The 24,408-nt window shown below is 39.6% G+C and overlaps 2 protein-coding genes across 5 annotated transcripts in view; both read right to left on the reverse strand.

The window, feature by feature from the left end:
- Nucleotides 1-5,599, reverse strand: part of C9H6orf163 (chromosome 9 C6orf163 homolog) — a 29,309-nt gene extending 23,710 nt beyond the window's left edge. The window contains exon 1 of the mRNA XM_019967389.2: nt 3,833-5,599. Within this exon, the coding sequence (XP_019822948.2) occupies nt 3,833-3,980 (148 nt within the window). The 5' untranslated portion in view covers nt 3,981-5,599. The remainder of the gene's footprint in view (nt 1-3,832) is intronic.
- A 2,234-nt stretch (nt 5,600-7,833) lies between these two features.
- On the reverse strand, nt 7,834-20,080 carry SMIM8 (small integral membrane protein 8). 4 transcript variants are annotated; one of them, XM_019967388.2, is made up of 4 exons: nt 19,993-20,018; nt 12,625-12,661; nt 10,621-10,778; nt 7,834-8,302 (listed from the first exon to the last, which is right to left on the reverse strand). In XM_019967388.2, the coding sequence occupies exons 3-4, from the start codon at nt 10,753-10,755 to the stop codon at nt 8,144-8,146; spliced, it is 294 nt and encodes a 97-aa protein (XP_019822947.1). In that variant the 5' UTR covers nt 10,756-10,778; nt 12,625-12,661; nt 19,993-20,018; the 3' UTR covers nt 7,834-8,143. The 4 variants fall into 4 exon arrangements, with proteins under 4 accessions (XP_019822947.1, XP_019822946.1, XP_019822945.1 ...); XM_019967387.2 differs by lacking the exons at nt 12,625-12,661; nt 19,993-20,018 and adding exons at nt 11,074-11,136; nt 12,582-12,597; XM_019967386.2 differs by lacking the exon at nt 12,625-12,661 and having other exon boundaries at nt 19,993-20,080.
- Nucleotides 20,081-24,408: the final 4,328 nt, after the last annotated feature.

Genomic DNA, 24,408 nt, shown 5'->3' on the forward strand with positions numbered 1-24,408 from the left:
TCTTTTCCAATGAGTCAGTTCTTCACATCAGGTGCCCAAAGTATAGGAACTTCAGCATCAGTCCTTCCAATGAATATTCAGGATTGAATTCCCTTAGGATTGACTGGTTTGGACTCCTTGCAGTCCAAGGGACTCTCAAGAGTTTTCTCCAACACCACAGTTCAAAAGCATCAATACTTCAGCACTCAGCCGTCTTTATGGTCCAACTCTCACATCCACACCTGACTACTGGAAAAACCACAGCTTTGACTAGATGTAACTCTGTTGGCAAAGTAATGTTTGTGCTTTTTTTTTTTTTTTTTTTTAAACTTTACAATATTGTATTAGTTTTGCCAAATATCGAAATGAATCCGCCACAGGTATACCTGTGTTCCCCATCCTGAACCCTCCTCCCTCCTCCCTCCCCGTACCCTCCCTCTGGGTTGTCCCAGTGCACCAGCCCCTGTCCAGGTTTGCCATAGCTTTTCTTCCAAGGAGCAAACGTCTTTGAGTTTCATGGCTACAGTCACCATCTGCAGTGATTTTGGTGCCCAAGAAAATAAAGTCTGTCACTTTATTTTAGATGAGGAAACAGTGACAGACTTTATTTTCTCCTTCTGGTAACAGGACCCATTTTCCTCAAGAACTTCCTCCCTCACCTGTTCTGGGACTGCCAATCACAGCAGCCAACCTGCTTGGCCCATCACATGCTCCCCACCTTCCAAGCCCCGTTAACTGGAGCACAGACTCAAGCCTGGCCAAACACACTCTTTCTTATTTTATATAAGGCTATAAGGAGAACAAAGCTCTTTTCCTCTAAGGTTTCTAAGCTGGAGATATCAAGATGATTAGGGCAGTTTGGAACCACTTTCACTCCTTTCTCAGTTGCTGGAGTCAGCTTGGCTGCAGCAGTAAAACAACTAAGCCAACGCATGGAGACAGCAAGTGTGGACAGACTGACAGCCCTGGTCCCAGATCCCTCTTGGGTACCACTGTTACAAGGGTCAAGAAATCCTCTTTTATAAATAGTCTAGTCTGAGTTGTGTTTCTGTCACCTGCAACTGAAATACATATTAATTGGCATTGATTTAACAGTCTTTGCTACTAGATTATCAGTGAGTCTAAAAGTATAAAGCAGTGAATACTATGAGGAGGATGGACATATACTACACAGGCCCAACATTGTGAAGAGATAATTACAAAAGACTTAGAAAGACATAGGACTAAGCATGGACTGGCAAAGTTTTGCACTTCATAAAAATGTGATACAAGTGTGGGCTGCTATTATCCTTTTTTATACATAAGTTCCAGTACTTTGTATTAGTCATTCTCCACCCTAACTGTACAACAGGATCCCTGCATAGCTTTTTTAAAATGCTGAAAAAAGGAACACACTATTAATATGAAGAATAACTTGTATCTTAAGGGCATGCTGAGTGAAAAAAGTCAAAGAGTTACATACTGTATGATTATACACACACACACACACACAGGATATATAGAGAATATAGTATATTATATATATATATATATTTTTTTTTATATAAAACATTGTCAAAGAGCTTTAATTATAGTGACTGAGGACAGATTAGTGGTTGCCAGGAGTTTAAATGAGGAGGTATTAAGAGGTAACATGAGCGAGTTTCTCTGTGGTGAAGAAATATTTCTGTGTTATGACTGTAGTGATGGTTACATGAATCTACATGTGATAAATTTAATAAAACTACACACCAAGGAAAAAAGAACAAATAAAGTCTGCACCTAACTTAACAGTATTGCTCCAACACCAGTTTCCTGGTTTTGACAATGTACCAGTGTTATGTAAGGCATCAGTGAGAGAACCTGGGTGGGAACTCTGTTCTATTTTTAAAATGTCTTCAACTATTTCCAAATAAAAATCTATTAAATATGTAAAAAATATTGGCAAAGTTTTTTAAAAGCCCACATGCTGAGGGCCAATTCTGAAGGTTCTAATTTAGTGGGTCTGTATTGGATTAGTATTGTAATAGGGAAGAACAAACCTGACTCCATATTAGATGTTTTCATTTACTTTAACCTTTGTATTCAATTGCTTTTGCTTAGAGTGAAGAATGTTGCCTATAGCCTGAAATATACAGGGTAGCCTGCTCTCAAGGTTCTGACCTTTAAAGGTATAACGCTTTTCCATTCATGTAGAGCCGAAAAGCTGCAGAACAGAGAATAAGATTTGTCTTGCTGGAGGTTTACAGGAACATCATGAACTGACCCATAATGGACAATTACAAGAACAAAGGATTCCTGCACCAAGAAGTTTGCACCAACCAACTCACCCCTCCTCCCCTTTTAATATGAAAAATGTCTGCATTCTGAAAGGAGTAAGAAGGTTCTTTGGCACATTAATCTGCCATCTCTGTTTGCTGGCTTTCTGAATAAAGTCGTTCTTCTTTGCCCCAACAACTCATCTCCTGATTTACTGGCCTCTCATGCAGTGAGTAGAATGAATTTGGACTTCGTAACAGTATTAAATCCAATGACGTTTGTGTTTGGATTTAAAAATTCTGTAGAACACTGCCAATGTTGAGAACTACCCTCTGCAATACTTATTAGCATTGATACATGTTTTAATTTATCCACTTAATGTTTCGATTCAGATATACTAGGAGGCATAAGGAATCAACCAAAAAAAAATATCTAAAAATGGATATCCACTGTTCTGAGTGTAAAAAGCCAAATCATTATAGAGATCATAATTAATAAGTCACACTAAACAGTTACTAGAAGTTAAAATCAGTAATCAATTTTGGTATTGATATTTTTAGAGGATGATCCCAATTTGATCTCCCTCCACATTTTAGTTTTGTTTTTTTTTTTTTTCAAAACACTCTCCATTCTATAGCTTTTTACATTTTCAAAGATCAGGAGTAAAATTTAATCACCACTAATTTAACACATTAAAGGAAGACAGGATTTGAGAAGTAGATTGAGAGTACTTAGGAAAACACTTCCAAGGCTTAAAACCTGACTGAAAACCTGACAGGAATGAGGAGAAAAGGAAACCTGAAATTAAAATTTGATTTGCTTATTAGAAGTGCATATATAGGGGGAAGAGATAAATTAGGAAGTTGGGGATAACAGATAATACTACTATATATAATATAGGTAAGCAAAGACCTACTGTATGGCACAGGGAACTATATTCAATAGCTTATAATAACTTATAATGGATAATAATCTGAAAGAGAACATATATATATAATTTAATATAAAATATATTGAATATAATAATATATGTATATATAAAACTGAATCACTTTTCTGTACACCTGAAACGTCATAAATCAGCTATACTTAAAATGTTTTTAAATACAAAAGGACTTAAAAGATAAAAGAAGTATATACACAGTACATATTCTCATGCTATTTATAATCTATTTTATGTCACCAGTACTAACAAAGAACACAGTTTCTTTCATCTGTTTATTAAGGTGTTACTTAGAGATATTTCTCTCCTACGTGTATGGAAAGTGCTCAAGGATGGGCAAGGGCAAAAAGAACTCCAAGTTACTATTATGTGCCAGGCTTTAGAATAGGTATGAATATTTCATTAAAGCCTCAGAAGAAACCTGCAAGAAAAGTATTATATTAACATCCCTGTTTACATATAAGGAGACAGATTGAGAGGCTAAGTATCCTGCCAAGGCACACAACTGGAAAGTGGAGAAGCAGGATTTCAACCCATATTCTTCTCATGCCAAACAGACACATCTGCAGGACAAGGAGCTTTGATTAGGACAGCTGATCAAAGTCTATACAACAAGAATAACATACAATGCTATGAAACATTAGGACAAAGAAAACCAGCAAACTCACTTACCCAGTATATCTTTGTGAGTGTAAAACCGTGTCTTAAATGGCTTGTATTCATGGATCCGTTTGAAGGTTTCCCCAAAAGGGGCTGGTGGAATTATTTTATTACAAACAGCACAGCAAACAAAGTTTGTATAATTTGGATTTCTGATCATAATTAAAGTTGTCTTTTACTATGTACAGTTAAAACACTCTTAGGATTAGAAAAAGTAGTTTTAAGAAAAGTTCAAGTTTGAGAAAGCAGAAGAGATTCAAGGTTTGAAGACAATGCTAGAGGCTAATCAAGATTAAATGATTCACCATGGTTAGGTAGTGGTTATATGCCTAGTGGTAAAGAATGGTACTGAAAGCCCCTGCCCATAGAAGGTCTGGGCACTGGATTTGGGAAGATTTAAGCAGCTGCTCCCTCCTGGAGTCTAGATTAAATTGTTAACTTACTTAGCAACTGTTGCTAGGTAAGACAAGCTTTGCTCATAAAAGCAACTAGAAATCATGACAAAAGGCAGCATGGTACAGCTCTTCATTTCCCAGATACTTTCTGTATGTTTCCTTCTGCTGCTGTAACAAATGACTACATAACTGGTGGCTTAAAGCCACACAAATTCATTGTCTTGCAGTTCTGGAGGTCAGAAGTCTACAACGGTGTTGGCAGCACTGCTTCCTTCTGGAGGCTTCAGCGAGAATCTGTTTCCTTGCCTTTTCCAGCTCCCAGAGGCTGTCCCCATTCCTCGGCCCATGGGCTTGCATCAATACAGCCTCTTATCCTCTTGTTTGCAGGGTGACATTGCTTCTTCCTCTCATCATCTGCCTCCCTCTTATAAGGACTTTTGTGATTATATCAGGCCCACCCAAATAATAAAGGGTCATTTCCCTATTTCAAATCCTGAACTTAATCATATCTGTCAAGTTCCTTCTGCCATGGTTTTTCTTTTTCCCAGTCGTGTCTGACTCTTTGTGAGCACCCGAGGACTGCAGCACACCAGGCTACCCAGTACTTCACTCTCTCTTTCTCATGTCCATTGAGTAGATGATACCATCCAACCATCTCATCTTCTGTCATCCCCTTCTCCTCCTGCCCTCAATCTTTCCCAGCACCAGGGTCTTTTCCAATGAGTTTCTTCCAAGGAGCAAGGGTATTTTAATTTCATAGCTGCAGTCACCATCTGCAGTGATTTGAAAACCCAAGAAAATAAAGCCTGTCACTGTTTCCATTGTTTACCCACCTATTTGCCATGAAGTGATGGGATCTTTGTTTTTCTAAATGTTGAGCTTTAAGCCAGCTTTTTCACTCTCCTTTCATCTTCACCAAGAAGCTCTTTAGTTCCTCTTCACTTTCTGCCATTAGGGTGGTGTCATCTGCATATCTGAGGTTATTGGTATAACCTTAACCCTTCTGTCATATAATGAACATGTTTACAGGTTCTGGAATTAGGATCCAAACATCTCTAGGGTGGTGTGGGAAAAGAGGTGTATTATTCAGTCTACCATACTTTCTGTTAAATGTTTACTTAAAGAATTGATTTTTTAAGCCAGAACTAAAAAAAAGGAGTTTAATTTTTTTTTAGGTTATCTATAATGCTTTTGTGCCAGGGCAATAAAACTGGGAAAATCACACAGTACCTTAAAGGAAAAATTACTTTCAGTAAGCGAGCACTCCGGAGAAGGCAATGGCACCCCACTCCAGTACTCTTGCTTGGAAAATCCCATGGATGGAGGAGCCTGGTAGGCTGCAGTCCATGGGGTCACTAAGAGTCAGACACGACTGAGCGACTTCACTTTCACCTTTCACTTTCATGCACTGGAGAAGGAAATGGCAACCCACTCCGGTGTTCTTGCCTGGAGAATCCCAGGGATGGCTGAGCCTGGCGGGCTGCTGTCTATGGGGTCACACAGAGTCGGACACGACTGAAGCGACTTAGCAGCAGCAGCAGCAGCAGCAAGCAAGCACTCAAAATTACTAAGGTTGGCTTTTAAAATCATAGTTAATTCATTTGTTGTCTTGTTTTAAAATGGAAAGAACTGTATCTCAAGAATCCCCTCCTTGGTTAGAAAACTAGGAAGGATTGGTTGCCTTACAGAAGATAAGGCTATTAAACAATAAATAACTTCACTGTTTACACTGGGAAATTCTTAACAACTAAACTGCTTGCTCTTCTGGGCAAATGGCTCTTCTATCAGAACAGATTACTTCCCTGGGCTAAGAGGTTGCTTGCAGCTTACCAGCAGTTCATTTATCAATACTTGCTTCAGGACAATCTATTATGTTACAGTTTGCCCGATCTCAACCAGATTCCTGCATTGGAAAACATTTCTCCTACCACTTGAACTCAGACTCCAAGATGCCCTGAGCATCTTGCCCTGAGCATCCCCTCCTTAGACCACTGACTTTGTCTCATTTTCCTTTAGAGAAGGAATGAAAACATCCACAGCCAAGCAGTCTTTGACACTGCACATAGAAGACCGTGCTACAGAACTTGTAACAGACCTATAAACAGTAGCACAGTTAGGTTGAAAGTGAAAGTGAAGTCACTCAGTCCTGTCCCAACTCTTTGCAACACCATGGACTGTACCCTACCAGGCTCCTCTGTACATGGAATTTTCCAGGCAAGAATACTGGAGTGGGTTGCCATTTTCTTCTTCAGGGGATCTTCCCGACCCACGCATCAAACCTGGGTCTCCCACCGTAGGCAGACACTTTTACCGTCTAAGCCACCAGGGAAGTCAGGTTGTTTCTAAAATTCAATGGAATTCTTCCCTTGCACTATTTTTCGCAGCTGCGCACCTTGTGGAATCTACTGCTACCCTGGTTCACTCACACACAGTCACGTGGTTTAAGGCTGCCCTCTGCCCAGTTCCTGCAGCCCTTCTTTGCTGCAATAACCTCTTGATAGCTCACTAATACTTCCCCCACCAAACAGTAACTTCTTTTGTTGAATATTAGAAGAACTCTAATGATGATGATGTGGCATTAAATGCATAAGTTGAAAACAGAAGAACTCTAGTTCTTTACCAACCAACAGCAAAAGATAATACTTTAAATTAAAAGGCATTGTATACCACCTAAGTGTATTTAAACTGTATGAAGTGTACTATATAGAGAGACCTCACAAAGAAATATTTAAGGGTCAGTAATAAAGATTTAATTTAGTTGCATACAGATAACTCAATTAGCTAAGCTCTTTAATATCTACAAATCAGACATAATTACTTTTTCATGTATCTTATAAAACTACCATAAAGCACTGGAAATTAAATCTTACATTATGATGATAAACTCTGCCTTTGCAATTATTTTACTTGTTAATAATAAATGAAACAAAATTTCAGAGACAAGATTTATTTACTAAGATGCAACTCCAAGGATTTGGAGAATGCGGTAAATATCTAGAAATAAAACACATCTAGAACCCTCATCAGAAAGGTATAAGGTAAACCCCATATACTTATAGTTACTTTAAATCTAGACCTTATCTACTGAGCAGTTCTAGTTTTCAAGTAACTAAGTAACTAGTTTTCAAGTAACTAAGACCAAATGCTCTAGGTCTTACATTTATAGTATCATTGTAACATTAAATTACAATGATAACAATGAAATACAAATAACAATGAAACAACAAATTACAATGAAAACAAAATAGATAACATTTAGTTGTAGTCAAATAAAAACATCATACTCAGTATAACATATTGTCTGGTTATTTTTTTTAAACAACTCCAATTACTCTGGGTTATTCTTTCATTTAATCTTTATTTTAGTAATTGAGTGGGAGTATCTTTTCAACTAAAATAAAAATCTGGACCAAAATTAGCTGAAATGGAAAACTGAAATATATGACCCATCTGTAATTCTGTAAAAACTGTTTTTAACTGCAGGCTTTACAATAATTTATAATCATTTTCTTTTTCACCAGAGAGAAAAAGAACACTGCCTTTGCAAATAGCAAAACTAAACCTTCACAACAGCTGTAAATGCACATTCCCCTTAAAATATTAACAATACCATGCAAATTTAAGAGCAGCAGTACTTTTATTGGACAGAACTTTATAATTCACAAAAATGACTTCCATTCTCATGGCACTTTTTAAAAGAGGATTTAATAAAATTAAAATACTGAACAGCTCTTTCTGTGGAAAAAAGAACACAATAATGGCTGCCATTTTGAAAGGATAACATTCACTCTCGGGGTCTGGCTGCAATCGGCATCCTTCTTCCTCAGCAGCATCTTCTGGAACAACAAACAAGACACTGTGCGGTCCTAATTTTCAGCTGAAGATTTCAGAGGCCCCAGTAAACTTTCATCTGCAGCAACCAGCGCAATCAATCCCATTTAGATGTTTTCCTCCTCATATAACTGTGTCCCTCACTATCAATAGCTTCATAGAGGTCCTTCTTATTCTCCTGTGTCGCATGTAGGTAACCGATATAAGCCACGCAAAGCGAAATGGTTATTAATCCGAAAGCCATTACAGGTTTGTTCTGTCAAAGAAAAAAACAAATCACGAGGTCTCAATAAGACCAATTTGAGGAGACTCAAATATCTCCTGCACTTTCCGCTCGTCATGCCAAGGCTTTAGTACCACACCAGCATTCCTAGGGTCAAATTTCATTTCTAATATTTATCCATTTCTTTATTCAGTTAATTCAACTCCTGATAACTTAGAGACTATGGAAGACTCTTCTTCTTCCCATCACAGCTGGGACATCTCTGACCTTCACCTTTAAGAAGGAAATTGATCCAGTGCTCAGTTTTCAGTTACCTATGTTGTGAAGAAGTTGCTTAACTTTTTTGGGCCCAAGTTTCCCATCTGCAAACCTTAAATTTTTTATTTTTATTAAGAAGTGAGGAATGAAGTCTACATGCTTTTCTTGTCACCCAGGATCATGAAAACCTGGCAGAAAGCCTTTCATGTTATATACCAGGTACAGCAAAACAGACACACCCTTCTCCGGGAACTTATTCTATTACCTCAAGAAACACAGTCATAGAACAGATATGCTGTATGTAATAACTCTGACTTGCTGTGTAAAATCCAAGACCCTAAGAGGCAAAGGGATGCTACTTTTTTTTTTTTTTTTGTCACACCACACAGTTTTGGGGATTTTAGTTCCCCAGCCAGGGATTGAACGCGGGCCCTTGGCAGTGACAGGGCAGAGTCCTAACTACGGGATAGCTAGGGAATTCCTGAATTTTTTTAATTTTATTTTATTTTTAAACTTTACATAATTGTATTAGTTTTGCCAAATATCAAAATGAATCCATCACAGGTATACATGTGCTCCCCATCCTGAACCCTCCTCCCTCCTCCCTCCCCATACCATCCCTCTGGGTCGTCCCAGTGCACTAGCCCCAAGCATCCAGTATCGTGCATTGAACCTGGACTGGCATCTCGTTTCATACATGATATTTTACATGTTTCAATGCTCTTCTCCCAAATCTTCCCACCCTCTCCCTCTCCCACAGAGTCCATAAGACTGTTCCATACATCAGTGTCTCTTTTGCTGTCTCGTACACAGGGTTATTGTTATCATCTTTCTAAATTCCATATATATGCGTTAGTATACTGTATTGGTGTTTTTCCTTCTGGCTTACTTCACTCTGTATAATAGGCTCCAGTTTCATCCACCTCATTAGAACTGATTCAAATGAATTCTTTTTAATGGGTGAGTAATACTCCATTATGTATATGTACCACAGCTTTCTTATCCATTCATCTGCTGATGGACATCTAGGTTGCTTCCATGTCCTGGCTATTATAAACAGTGCTGCGATGAACATTGGGGCACATGTGTCTCTTTCCCTTCTGGTTTCCTCAGTGTGTATGCCCAGCAGTGGGATTGCTGGATCATAAAGCTTTTCAATTCTGTATTTTCTGCTTCTGTTATCATTTCTGCTTCTGTTTCATTACTATTCTTAATCATCAAAAAAAATCAAGGTCAAACTTTTTCAGTGGGATGGACATCTGAGAAAGGCCACTCGCTCAGAGCAGCTTACTTTTGCAGTTCTTGAACTGTACTTGGCAAGTAAAAAAACACATTAGTTCAAAGTTTTTAAAACATTCTACCTTGATTTAATGATTTGATTGCTAAATTGACCTATTTAACTTTCAAACAGTTTATACTGGTAACTATGTTATTAAAATTCTAATCAAATTCAAACATTTAAGTAAATTTTATGACTTGATTTGCATTTTTCAAAAAATAAAACTTAACAAATCAAATGTATTCAGTAACTTGCTACAAAAATATAATTAGCTAACTCCCTAACAGTGTATAAATGCATGTTTTCATATTTTTCAATATATGTTTGCAAAATCTCCTAGGTTAAAACATTATTAATAAGCCTGGAATTGTAGACTGATCAGATTTCCATTCTGTTTTCTTTGTTTCAATGGAAGGCCTTATTTACTTAATAGTACCCAATCAAACAAGTTTCCTTAAAATCAATGCAGCTATTAAAATAAAATTTAAACAGGAATTTGATCAGTTGATTAAAATTCAACTATTTACCATTTAAATTCTCAAACACCCTCAAAATAATTAGTTTTATATGTATATTTAGTGAAACAGCATTTAAGATTTTCCTTCCATCTACTTCTTATCCACAGAGAGGTCTTACTGCTGCTGCTGCTGCTGTTAAGTCCCTTCAGTTGTGTCCGACTGTGTGACCCCATAGATGGCACTAGTTAACATCAAATATCCGTGATAAAATCAAATGTGACAGGAAAATTAGAACTTTCTATTTCTGAAAGCCTAGGTAAATTGAACATAAAGTCTTATCCCGGATAATTTCTTACAGGTTTAATGAAGAGCTCTGGATTCACAGCTCGAAATAAGGTTGTGGTGCGGACCCCTCTGAGCCCTATGTTTCCCAGGTCTTTCTCCTTGGGCGGCTCCTTTTTAAAGGCTGGAGGCTCAGGTGCTGAAGACATCTTGACTAACGATGATTTAATACCTAAAAATAAAATCAGAGACTTTTTTTCCCTTCAAAGTTATGTTTTTCTGATAATGCTCTTAAAAAAATCATTCTATATTCAGCCTTTTTTCAAATTCCGGTCTAGATATATATCAAAAGTGATGGTCAATTCTTTTATTACTTTGTATAACACGTACTTTGTAAATGGCCTTTAGGTTTTGTTTGGTAAAATGGTTATTTTTCATCTCGTGGAACTAGTGAGGTATGAGTCACGCTGTATCTTGCTAAATGAAGGGGGTACTAAGGGTAGGAGTGGCCAGTGGGTTATCCATACCTTCTTAATTTCCTTCCATTTTCACCATTCTTCACCTTCCAACAGCCCTTTCAGGACACCAACCTAAGAGGCATGAGCATTCTTTCGCTCCATTCCTCCTACAGATTGACTCCTCTCCCACTTTCCCTTCCCACCCCTCTGCCTTCCTCCACTGGGTCACCCCAGCACCAGTACCATGCAGGAAGGGTGAGCAGCTGTTGTCCTTACTCCTCCTCTATCGCCCACTCTCTGGCAACAAACACTATGCTACCTCCTTAATTGGAAATCATTTTTCTCTTAATTACTCAGAATCTATCCTAATCCTTAATCGGAAATCATTTTTCTCTTAATTACTCAGAATCTATCCTAATAGATCCAAGTATGTCTTTTGGCTTCTGGTTCTCCCTGCTAGAATGTCAACACTTCGTGAATATTTTTTTCTTCTACATACTACTGGGCAAAAGGTTATTCTTACCAATCCTGCCACCGAATGCTGGTGGGGTGGGTGGGGGGAAGTTTGGAAGGGAAAAGATAGGGAAAGAAGCTTTCCAAAGAATGGCTGAGATTCATGACAATATAATAAAATTCTTTGGGGGAAATGCTGAACCCTCAGTAAATGTTATAAAATGAGAGTCAAACACTCACATTTAAACACTTGTTGGGACTTTGTTTATTCAAGTATTAAGTTTCCCATTTTACAGTCTTTATAAAAGCAATATTTCTGCAACCTTATTACTTATGGAGAAACTTAGGAGTCCAGTTTTTTCAAAAGTGAAAAAGATTAGTCAATGAGAAAACTCAACACATGTGATCCAAACACGGGGGTGTGTTGGGCAGAGCAGGTGTCCATCAGCAAGAGGATCTTGCTTTTCACTCCTATCTTCCTCTTACCAACCATTCTCAGCTATTCATCAAATAAACCTCATGTTCTCTAGACATGTATACTGGCTTCATCATTACTGGGGAGCAAATGAACATTTCTGAAGCCCTGGGAGTTAATTGACTTGCCAATGACAAGTGGTCTCATCTCTTCCGACCGCGATGCATTACAGCAGAAAAGAATGATCATTAACCTCTATTTACCTCTTCTTTGAAGTCCACTTTGGACATGAATTATATGAGGTAACAACTCATAAAACACTTGGTTCATCAGCATTTAACACATCATTCAAGCAGTAACTAGCAATTTTTTAAAAATTTCATGCACGGTACTGGATGCTTGGGGCTGGTGCACTGGGACGACCCAGAGGGAGGGGAGAGGAGGGAGGAGGGAGGAGGGTTCAGGATGGGGAACGCGGGTATATCTGTGGCGGATTCATTTCGATATTTGGCAAAACTAATACAATATTGTAAAGTTTAAAAATAAAATAAAATTAAAAAAAAAATTTCAACAGCATTCAAGTTACTAATTTTCTCTATTGGAACAGTGATTTTTTTTTCCACTACAGACAACTTCTGAAACAATTCCATAATATGCCTGAAACCTGTTCAGCCAGCACATGCTTCTAACACATCATGCCCACGGTTACCAAAAAACTCCAATGTTTTCTGCTGAACCAGCGGTCCACTCACATGCACATTTCTTAGGTGAATTTCTTGAAACTGTAAACTGAAGAAAAATGCACAAACTTAAAGTTGCAAGATAAGTTTTATTTGGGGATCTTACTGAGGTCTATCGCCTGGGAGATAGCCTCTCTGCTATATATATATATATATATATATACATACATATATATATATATATATTGTATTTTGCACAAGATTCTCTCTTTCCTTAGCTGAACCTACATTTACTTTGTGATGAAACAAGTAAATAAGCAATCAAGGTAGTATTTATTATACTGTAAACTCTAGACACCAACATTCCATTTACGTTAAACTGTTCATGTTAAACTCTTTGCCAGAAATGACAATTAAAGAATACATAGGCTGGAAACTACTGCAAATGTTTATTGAAAGGGACTTTTACAAATTAAAGGGCTTCCCTGGTAGCTCAGATAGTAAAGAATCCACCTGCAATGCAGGAGACCCCTTTTCAATTCCTGGGTCAGGAAGATCTGCTGGAGAAGGGATAGGCTACCCACTCCAGTGAATTCTGGCCTGGAGAATTCCATGGACTGTATAGTCCATGGGGTCACAAAGGGTCGGACATGACTGAGTGACTTTTACAAATTAAAGAATTACCTACCACACTATATTTTAAAAGATTTAACATACCACAATTTTCATTGTTTGTGATATTTTTAGGAACATATGAGAGTATTGTGCTTAGTCGCTCAGTCACATCTGACTCTTTGTAACCTCATGGACTGTAGTCTGCCAGGCTCCTCTGTCCATGGAGAGTCTCCAGGGAAGAATACTGGAATGGGTTGCCATACTCTCCTCCAGGGGGTCTTCCAAACCCAGGTCTCTCACGTTACAAGCAGATTCTTTACTGTCTGAGCCACCAGGGAAGTCCAAGAATACTGGAGTGGGGAGCCTATCCCTTCTCCAGGGGATCTTCCCAACCCAGGAATCAAACCAGGGTCTCCGGCATTGTAGATGGATTTTTTACCAGTTGAGCTACCAGGGAAGCCCAATGAAAGTACTACTTTCTATCATATATCACTCTTTTACTAGGCCTGGTATAAGACTGCTCAGTTCTGTTGCCGCTTCTCTTTGTATGTGCCACAGTCACTGCAGATGCTCCAACAGTTCTCCCCAAAGTTCATGAACTTGTTTATACCACTCACGGAACTAACAAAAAATTTTAACAACCTTCTATTCTTGCTTGGTCAATCTCCATGGATGAGGGAGCCTGGTGGGCTACAGCCCATGGGGTCACAGAGTCGGAAATGACTGAGTGATGAAGCGTGCGTGCATGCAACCACACACACACACCCCTTACATTTACGAAAATAATTATACCAATATTATTTTAGTTAAATATAAAACTATTTATTTATTATACTTAGGACTGGTCAGTGCATTTCTATTACAGTATGGCAAAATACTCCCTAAATATGACAAATCTTTGATTTGGAAATTATTTTAGAATCTTATACTTTAGAACTACTGACTTTAATTCATGTATGAATGTGGAGCTGGACCATAATGAAAACTGAGTGCTGAAGAATTGATGCTTTGGAACTGTGGTGTCAGAGAAGACTCTTGAGAGTCCCTTGGACTGCAAAGATATCAAACCAGACAATCCTAAAGGACATCAGTCCTCAATATTCACTGGAAGGCTGATGTTGAAGCTGAAGCTCCATTACTTTGGCCACCTGATGTGAAGAACTGACTCAATGGAAATGACCCTGATGCTGGGAGATTGAAGGCAGGAGGAAAAAGAAGATGACAGAGGATGAGATCGTTGGATGGCATCACCAAGTAGATGAACATGAGTTTGAGAAAGCTCCGGGAGATCGTGAACAGGGAAGCCTGGCGTGCTACAGTCAATGGGGTCGCAAAGAGTCGGACACAACTAAGTGACTGAACTGAATGACTGACTGATACTTTAAATAAAGAGAGACAGATTGCTGAGGCCAAAAAGGGATTTATTAGGTAAGAATTTGTAATACGAACAGAACAAAATGAGACTTTTCATGTAAGAAAATGTTCTTTTCTATCTCCTCACATGCCTGGCCCACAGAACGGTAGGAATATGACTGTGAAAGACATGCAAGATGTCGTGGTTGAATAAGTATATAAAATGCAAAACCTTAGTTGTTTCTTCACAGGTGTGTTAATCAGAGCTGATGTAAGTTGTAATTTTAAAAGCTACAGAACTAATCATGAATTCAAAGCACAGCAACAACCTATTCCAACAGTGAGTGGACAGTACCTCAAAAACAGTTACCATCTGACACACATCCATTAGAGCTTCTAAGTTCCCCCATCACTTTCTCCCACTTCTTCTCTTACTCTTTTTTTCCCCACTGCAAAGCGTGAGGTAAATCACACTTACTTATTCACATGTGATATTGATCCATCTCTAGATATACTTGTTTTCAAGATGAGTTTATTTTTAAGCAAGGACCCGCATTTATTGTGTTAAAAAGGGGACTCTCTCTCTCTAGTGTGCACACGTGCGTGCATGCACATACACACACACACAAACACACACTAGCGGGGATGATAGGAACTTGACACTGCACTGCTGCTGGCCAATTTGGTGATTAATTTCTGCGCCAGTTGACCTCTAAAACATTCAGTAAGTTAGGTATCCCATGGGCCACCCCACGGCTGTGCAATCTGTCCAGGTGCCCTGTTCTTATTTCTTCTTCATTTTTTTCCATCACCCATTTCTTGTTCCCTTAAATAAGAAATTGTGTACATAATTTTTTTTAATAGAAGAGACTTGCGTTTTTCATACCTGCCTATAAAAAAAGATCTAAACTAAGCTGTATGTACTTCATATGTCTCTCCTGGCCAAAAGACAAGTCTCTTCAACAACTGGTGCTGGGAAAACTGGACAGCCACATGTAAAAGAATGAAATTAGAAGATTCTCTAACACCATACACAAACACAAACTTAAAATGGATTATAGACCTAAGTTTAACACTGGATACTATAAAACTCTTAGAGGAAAATACAGGCAGAACATTCTTTGACGTAAGTCTCAGCAATATCTTTTTGGATCCCAAAGGATCCACCTACTACAGTGATGAAAATAAAAACAAAAATAAACAAATGGGATGTAATTAACTTAAAAGCTTTTGCACAGCAAAGGAAACCATAAACAAAATGAAAAGACAATCAAAGACGGGAAAATATACTTACAAATCATGTGATCAAGAGATTAATTTCCAAACATACAAATAGTTCATGCAGCTCAATATCCAAAAAAAAAAAAAAATCAAACAACCCAAACAAAAAATGGGCAGAAGACCTAAAAAGACATTTCTGCAAAGAAGACATACAGAAGGCCAAAAACCACATGAAAAGGTGCTCAACACTGCTAACTATCAGAGTATCAAAATCACAGTGAGGTATCACCTAGCACTGTTCAGAATGTCCATCATTGAAAAATCTACAAATAATAAATGCTGGAGAGGATGTGGGGAAAAGGGAAACCTCCATCACTGTTTATGAGAGTGTGAACTGGTGCAGCAGTATGGAGGCTTCTTTAAAAACTAAAAATAGAGCTACTATATGATCCAGCAATCCCACTCCTGCACATATACCCAGAGAAAACCATAATTCAAAAAGATACATGCACTCCAGTGTTCACTGCAGCACTATTGACAATAGCCAAGCCATGTAAGCAACCTAAATGTCCATCAACAGATCAATGGATAAAGATGTGGTACATATATACAATGGAATATTACTTAGTCCTAAAAAATGAAAGAAGAAAAGCTATGACAAACCTAGATACTGTATTTAAAAAGCAGAGACCTTACTTTGCCGACAAAGGTCCATATAGTTAAAGCTATATAGATGTGAGAGTTGGACTAAAAAAGAAGGTTGAATGCTGAAAAATTGATGCTTTTGAGCTGTGATGTTGGAGAAGACTTTTGAGAGTCCCTTGGACTGCAAGGAGATCCAACCAGTCCATCCTAAAGGAAATCAGTCCTGAATATTCATTGTAAGGACTGATGCTGAAGCTGAAGCTCCAATACTTTGGTCACCTGATGCGAAGAACTGATTCACTGGAAAAGACCCTCATGCTGGGAAAGACTGAAGGCAGGAGGAGAGGAGGACAACAGAGGATGAGATGGCTGGATGGCATCACTGACTCAATGGACATGAGTTTGAGCAAGCTCTGGGAGATGGTGAAGGACAGGGAAGCCTGGTGTGCTGCAGTCCATGGGGTAGCAAAGATTTGGACACAACTGAGCAACTGAACAACAAAAAAATGAAATAATGCCATTTGCAGCAAAATGGATAGACCTAGAGATCATACTAAGCAAAGTAAGTCAGAAAGAGAAAGACAAATACCATATGATATCACTTATACATGGAATCTAAATGATACAAACTTATTTATAAAACAGAAAAAGACTCATGGACATAGAAAACAAACTTATGGTTACAAAAAAGGGAATGGTAGCATGGGATAAATTAGGAATCTGGGATTAACATACACAACTATATATAAAATAATCAACACGGATGTACTGTATAACACAGGGAGCTACCCTCAGTGTTTTGTAATAAACTATAAGGGGAAAGAATCTGGAAAAAACGTATGTATAACTAAATCATACATTGTGCTGCACACCTGCAGCTAACACAGCATTGTAAAGAAACTATACTCCAATCTAAAAGCTTTTTAAAAAAAAAAAAGATCTAAACTAAACTGCATTTACTTCATACGTCCCTCCCAGCAAAAGGTTCTTTACCTTTTTCTCCTGCCCCTTCTCTGGGGAAGGCAATATGTGATGAGAAAGGAAGCAGCGGCCTCTTTGTAGCAACACCCTAAAGTATGAGTGAAAATCATGCCCCCAGAACGAATACACTGTACGAGACTGTACAAAGATGATCTTAGGCAGCAGAAAATTTAAACCATTTTCTCTCCTTTATTAAAATTCCAGCTCTGTGGGATAATCCAGAATGTACTTGGCCGCTGATATTAAACAATTTGCTGGCACAAAACTGGCATGACATAAAAATTAGACCAAGATATAAAGAATATGAGTTACTTTGGTGAGAAACTTAATCCTTAGATATTCATTTTGAAATAAGCATCTGAACAGAAGATAAATGAAAAAAAAAAAAAAAGGTCAGAATCACAGAATACTGGTGAAAAGGAATACCAGCAATAAAGCCTTGCTTTTATTAAATAAAAGCCTTAGGGGAATTATAAAATGGATAAAATACTTTAAGGATATATAATGTACTTGTTATTTTTGTTTCACATACCACACTATTTCAGAATTTAAGAAAATAACTTGAAGTTTGGGGCAGGACACCTTAAAAATAATTTGATTTAGAATACACAAGTTCAGGACAGAATCAGACAGCTTTCTGTCTTAAGGGAATGTACCATTGCTGCAAATTCCAATTTTGCTACCTATTAAGTGTATGTTTTTGAGTGACAACTTCTCTGAGCTTCAGTTTGCACTTTTATAAAAGGGATATTACCTACTGCATAGAATGACTTTGTAGATTAAATGAGGTAACATTTTTTAAAGGACATAACAGAAGTTCAACAAATAGTAGCTATTTTCATCTCCACCAATTAATTCAATCCCTTTTTCTAAACAAATCTAAACCAAAAGAGATTGATTGTCTTTGCCCATGGAAGAGTGAGATAATCCAGGTCACTCATGTTCCAGCCAACCACTGGTCCACCACTTCACTCCTAAATCGTTAAGACTCAGCATTTCTAAGTCATTATAAGATTGAAGAAATGGAACAAAATGTTTCAATTGGAGTATAATTGCTTTAGTGTTAGTTTCTGCTGCATAACAACAGTGAATCAACTATATGTATACATATATCCCCCCTCTCTTGAGTCTCTCACCCCACCCTTGTCCACCCCTCTAGTCTCATAGAGCACTGAACTGAGCTTCCTGTGCTATACAGCAGCGTCGGGCTATTTTACAACAAGGTAGCCTATGTGTGTCAATGCTACTCTCTCCATTTGTCTCACCCTCCTCTTCCCAGCCCCCCTCACCATCCACAGTCTGTTCTCTACATCTGTCTCTCTATTCCTATCCTGCAAATGGCTTCATCAGTACCATTTTCTGGATTCTATATACATGTATTAATATACAATATTGGTTTTTCTCTCTCTGATTTTCTCCACTCTGTATGACAGACTCCAGGTTCAACGACTTCTCTACAAATGACCCAATTTCGTTCATTTTTATGGCTGAGTAATTAATATTCCAACGAAGCATAAAATTATAATCACTTAATTTTTTAAAATTTATTTTTAATTGAAGGATAATTGCTTTACAATACTGTGTTGGTTCTGTCATACATCAACATGAATCAGATAGATACACATATGTCCCCTCTCTTTTGGGTTTTAAATTTTAAAGATGAACTCTGTATTTGTTGTTTTTAATGGTAAAAGTTATTCTTTTTTTAATCCCTTGAAATTTACCATACCTAGAGACAGATACTGACAAGGAATGTTATTTACAAAGGATGTTGCCAACAATCTGAGGGCTGTAAAGTATTATTTGGGTCCGCTGCCTTCCCCATATTGTGGGACCTACACTGCTGCTGCTGCTGCTGCTGCTAAGTCGCTTCAGTCGTGTCCGACTCTGTGCGACCCCATAGACAGCAGCCCACCAGGCTCCCCCGTCCCTGGGATTCTCCAGGCAAGAACACTGGAGTGGGTTGCCATTTCCTTCTCCAATGCATGAAAGTGGAAAGTGAAAGTGAAGTCACTCAGTCGTGTCTGACTCTTTGCGACCCCATGGACTGCATGCAGCCTACCAGGCTCCTCCGTCCATGGGATTTTCCAAGCAAGAGTACTGGAGTGGGGTGCCATCGCCTTCTCCTGGACCTACACTACATCTTGCTATTAGTCAAAGACAGATGCCTTTGAAGCCTCCAGAAAAAGAAACTGCATTCAATTGAGTTCTAGACATTGTCTTGCAGGGGAGACACAGGACTGTAAACACACTTAAAAAGCAAAGAGGAAACTCACGTGAAAAAATTACAAAACCACTTTCCCCTAATTAGGAGTTTGGTGAGGTGGGATACCAAAAAAACTGTCCAGAATATGAGAAGGTTCTTTGGGTGGAGGTGTCCACGTATGGGGCGAGACACGCGCCCCGTGGGGTCAGAAACTTCCAGATCCAGCTCTGGGAGTTCACCGAGTGGCGACGACTGTACCGGGAAAGAGGGGGCCTCGAGAGAACGCCCCCGAGTCCGAATCCATGCACCTGGGAACGAGGTCCACAGGGCGGTAGGGCCCGCCAAGGACAGGATCAAGACCGCTGTGGAGCGGCCACCTCGTCCCCGACCCCGCCACGCCAACCCCTTCCGCCGCTCACCTGTCGCGGGGTCACCTCTGCCCGCCCGCCGCACTCCGTCTCGTCTCCTCCTGCGGGAGAGAGCGTCTCAGCGCACTCCGCAAACTCGGCGCTGCAGCGGCCCCTACGGCCTGGAGGCTGCGGCGCAGGGGCGCGGGAGTTGTGGAAATGACTCTAGCGCCTCTCCTCCACATCCCTGGTCCTCCAGCCCAACGGAGGGATGAGGTTTGCAAGGGGCATTTTAGGTTTCTTCCCTTTTTTGCCTTATGTTTTCAGTCCCCTAGGTTCCAATAACTTTCCAGTTTCGCGTGTGTGTTTTGTATAAGTAAAAGAAGAAATCACCTAGAACTACGTTTATTTAATGGAAGGGGAAAGCTTTCTGATTTGGGAAAGAACACTTGAATCTGGTCTCCTGCGGGCCCCATTTTATGGGCACAGTCTTTCAAATGCACAGTTAGTGCTCTGCCATTCTATTAGTGCCTTGAAATTCCAAGATGTGGTTATGGTTGTGATTTGCACACACTTTGCTGATGGTGATGGAGTGGGTTGCCATACCCTCTTTCAGGGGATCTTCCCAACCCAAGGATCCAACCGGGCTCTCCTGCACTGCAGGCGGATTCTTCATTGTCTGAGCCACCAGGAAAGCCCAAGAACACTGGAGTGGGTAGCTTATCCCTTCTTCGTGGGAACTTCCTGACTCAGGAATGGAACCAGGGTCTCCTGAATTGCAGAGATTCTTTACCAGTTGAGCTACCCAGGAAGCCCTAAATGCCAAATACCACTATGCAAAGAAAAGCACTTTTACTATCATGACCAACCTAAAGTGATCAAGTAAAAGAATAAATGAAACCTAAGAACCTGTTTAATTAAAAAAAAAAAAAGCATAAACTATAGGTAATTATAAGAGAGAAAAGCCTGAAGATCTTGTCAGTTTAATGGATATGAGTACAATGCAAATGATATGAATAGACAATAGTTCTATTTTATGATGCTTTTAAGAAATTACTTTGAAGAATGATGCTAGTCTGAATGCAGCTTTTATAATCCTGTTTTAAAATAGCATCATCAATATTTAATAATATTTAACAAGAGATTTGATATTTGCTAGGGTTAGGAGATTTTATATTTGATGGGACTAGCTGCATAAAACAAAGTTTCATCCATGTGAAAATTCGTTCAAGTTTACAAAAGATGTCTGTTTTAATTAGAAGTTCCCTGATGGTCTGTGAGCCCTTTCAAGGGAATCTCATATGTGCTGGTGCATTTTTTTTTCAGGCAAGAATTAATAGTTAATTTATAAGGTGTAATAAAATTGTATTAACTTATTACTATGATGTTAATATGGTGTTTTGTCAAAGGCAGGGTTTGTTTTATTGCTGCTGTAATTTTTGTATAATAAATGCTGGCTTCTTTTCCCTAGCATCAGTCCATGTCAAAGTAGTTGATATGATTAATGTGGGCTTAGCATACAATTATTATTTTCAGCTGCAAATAACTGAAAGTAACTCAAGTGTGAAAGGATCTGTATTACCTCATGTAATTAGGTACAGGGAGGGAACTTGTTGGGGGAACAATGAGACGTGGTACATCCATATATGCCAACAGGGCTCTCTTGTCTCATTTCTCTATGTGCTTCAGTTGCTTCTTACATACACTTACTCCATGTCTTGGAGTAGGGTTCATCATGTTAAGGTTCATCCAAGTGGAAAGAGAGTTTTTCTAATCATCTATATATCAAATCTCATAAAAGAGCTCTAACTAGCTTTCATGACTTTTGGGTCATGTACCATTTTTCAGGAAAAATTGCTGTGGACAGGAGGAAGGGATACCATGGCTGGCCCAGCCTGGGTCAAGGTCATATCATCATACCTCCAAGATTTAGGATGGGGTAGAGGTACTGCTGCTGCTGCTGCTAAGTCACGTCAGTCGTGTCTGACTCTGTGCGACCCTATAGACAGCAGCCCACCAGGCTCCCGTCCCTGGGATTCTCCAGGCAAGAATTCTCCAGGCAAATGGAGTGGGTTGCCATTGCCTTCTCTGGTAGAGGTACTAGGAAGACAAAACCAGCAGATCTCCACCTTATCGGTAGACCTGCTTTCTAGTCCAGATTACACAGAACTCCTGAGAAGCAGCAGCCAGCAGGGACCACAGAACAGAACTTTTCCACCAAGGGGTGCCACAGCCATGCCCTCACATGGTGGTGAGGGGATGTGTTCTTATGGTGAGAGAAAGTCCAGAATGAAAGAAATGGGTGGACCTGGTGCTGAACACACATGTGAGACTCCCAAGGGACTTGAAAAAAATAGTGTCACTACCTGCCACTATACAATTTATTTCTTTATTGTCTTTCTTTTCCATTCCATGTAAGCTCCATGAAGACATGAATGTGGAGTCCTATTCCAAGGCTACTGGTGCAAGACCTGGCATGAAGGCTACAAAAGGGGAGCCCAGAAACACGGTCATCTCCAGAACTGAATAAGCCCCTTTGTAACCGTTGCCAAAAGGCCCCCGATCATCACCAGCGAGCTTCCTGACTCCATATTAGGCAAAATGCCCACCTCAGTGCTCACCCTATAGCACCCTAACCAATCACCTGATGCCAACCTCCAGCAGGAAACTTCTCTGTCTTGAGGCTATAAAAATTTCCTACCAACCCACGAAGTGTTGGCTTTCCCAGTTCTGTCAGGAAGTCATCCCACTGTGTTTGCAGCACCCACATGACCTCTGCTGTTTACTCTTAATAAACTCACTTCCTTCTGAAATGCTCTGTGTCTGGAAATTCTTTTCCAACCTGCGCTAGGATTGCCATGACAATGAATATACCATGAAAGCTCCATGGAGCTTCTTCAAGGAAGCTGCATGAAGGCTCTATATTTTGCTCATAGGTGTATTTCCAGACATGAAGAGCTCCAGAAGTACTCACTGAAGGGATGTTAAGTGGACTAGGGAGATGGTGAGGAGGAGGTTCCATGATGAAGAATAGCCAACCAACCCATTGCACTGTGCCTCTGGATCACGAACAACACTTTCCCAGAATAGGGTGCAAGTGAGATATTGTGAAAGGGGGCCCAGTGAGGAGGGTAGAGCTGTTAGGATGGGCCTGCAGGCCCACAGTTGTGAAAGCAGAATCAAAATGGGGTTGGTATTGCTGAGAGAATGCTCTCAAATGGAGCCAGGAGGCCATCGAGAAAGTGTGACTTGACACACGTCTCAGCCTGGATGGAACCTGACTTTTGATCACTTACCATCTAAAGCAGGTGTCCAGAGAATCTGCCCAGTGTTCCAGAAACTCAAGATACTTATTGGATTTCCCTAAAATAACTGGTGACGGCCTATCCCTTAAGGACAAATATTTCCTTTTTTGGACTTGCCTGGTGGCTCAGTGGTAAAGAATTCACCTGCCAATGCAGGAGACACAGATTTGATCCCTGGTCTGGGAAGATCCTACATGCTGCTAACTAACCCCTGTGCCACGACTACTGAGCCTGTGCTCTAGAGCCTGCGAGCTGCAACTATTAAGCCCAGGTGCTACAACTACTGAAGCCCACATGCTCTAGAGCCCGTGCTCCCCAACAAGAGAAGCCACCGCGATGAGGAGCCTAAGCACACAGCTAGAGAGTAGCTCCCACTCAGAGCAACGAGAGGAGAGCCCTCGCAGCAACGAAGACCCAGCACAGCCAACATTAACTAATTAATTAATGACATTTAAAAAAATTTCCTTCCCTGCACCAAAGTCAATGATAATTATTGAACAATCTTATGGCTTTTGCTTTTTTAAGTGTCTGACTCTCTTCCCCAGAAGAGTCTTTCACTTGGTTTTACCTGAATCTGTCTCCCAAATTGTAATTTTTAAGACCCCTCAAAAAGCTCTTTGTTCTTTGTAGCCTTGATACTGATTATTGTTGGACATCAATTCTGTGACTACCTCCAATAGCAACCAAGGCTGCAGAACCTTCTCTTAACTGAGGCACAGATGTTTCATTCCTTTATCAATCTGCTCCCATCATTGGTAAAACACAAACAAATCCCCAAGCCCACCCTTCTTACTCTTCCACCCTTGCCCAAACCCAATTTCCAAAAATAGGGGGAGCTCCCTGAGGTAGAGAGGGGCCCATGCAAGGCTTTGCAACCTGCCAGTTTAACTAGCCATGCCCTTGGGTGGGGAGACCCTGAGATTTACAGGTAGGACAAATATGCCAGTGAAACACCAGTATCAATGTTCATGAGACCTTATTTTTATCTAGATGCTTGAAAAGCTTGGGGATATTTGGGTTGTACTAGAAACTACTGTTTCCTGTACATATCTTTGAAATAAAGCAAATTTAATGTAGTTATAAAATGCAGTATATTTAAAAATTTACAAACATTTAGAGAGAGGTTGCAGAGCCTAACAAATGAACTCACAAGATGCTTAGTGTTTCTGAAGCCTTGTGAGTT

The sequence above is a fragment of the Bos indicus genome, chromosome 9 (assembly GCF_029378745.1).
Source record: "Bos indicus isolate NIAB-ARS_2022 breed Sahiwal x Tharparkar chromosome 9, NIAB-ARS_B.indTharparkar_mat_pri_1.0, whole genome shotgun sequence".
In the NCBI taxonomy this organism is placed as follows: Eukaryota; Metazoa; Chordata; class Mammalia; order Artiodactyla; family Bovidae; genus Bos; species Bos indicus.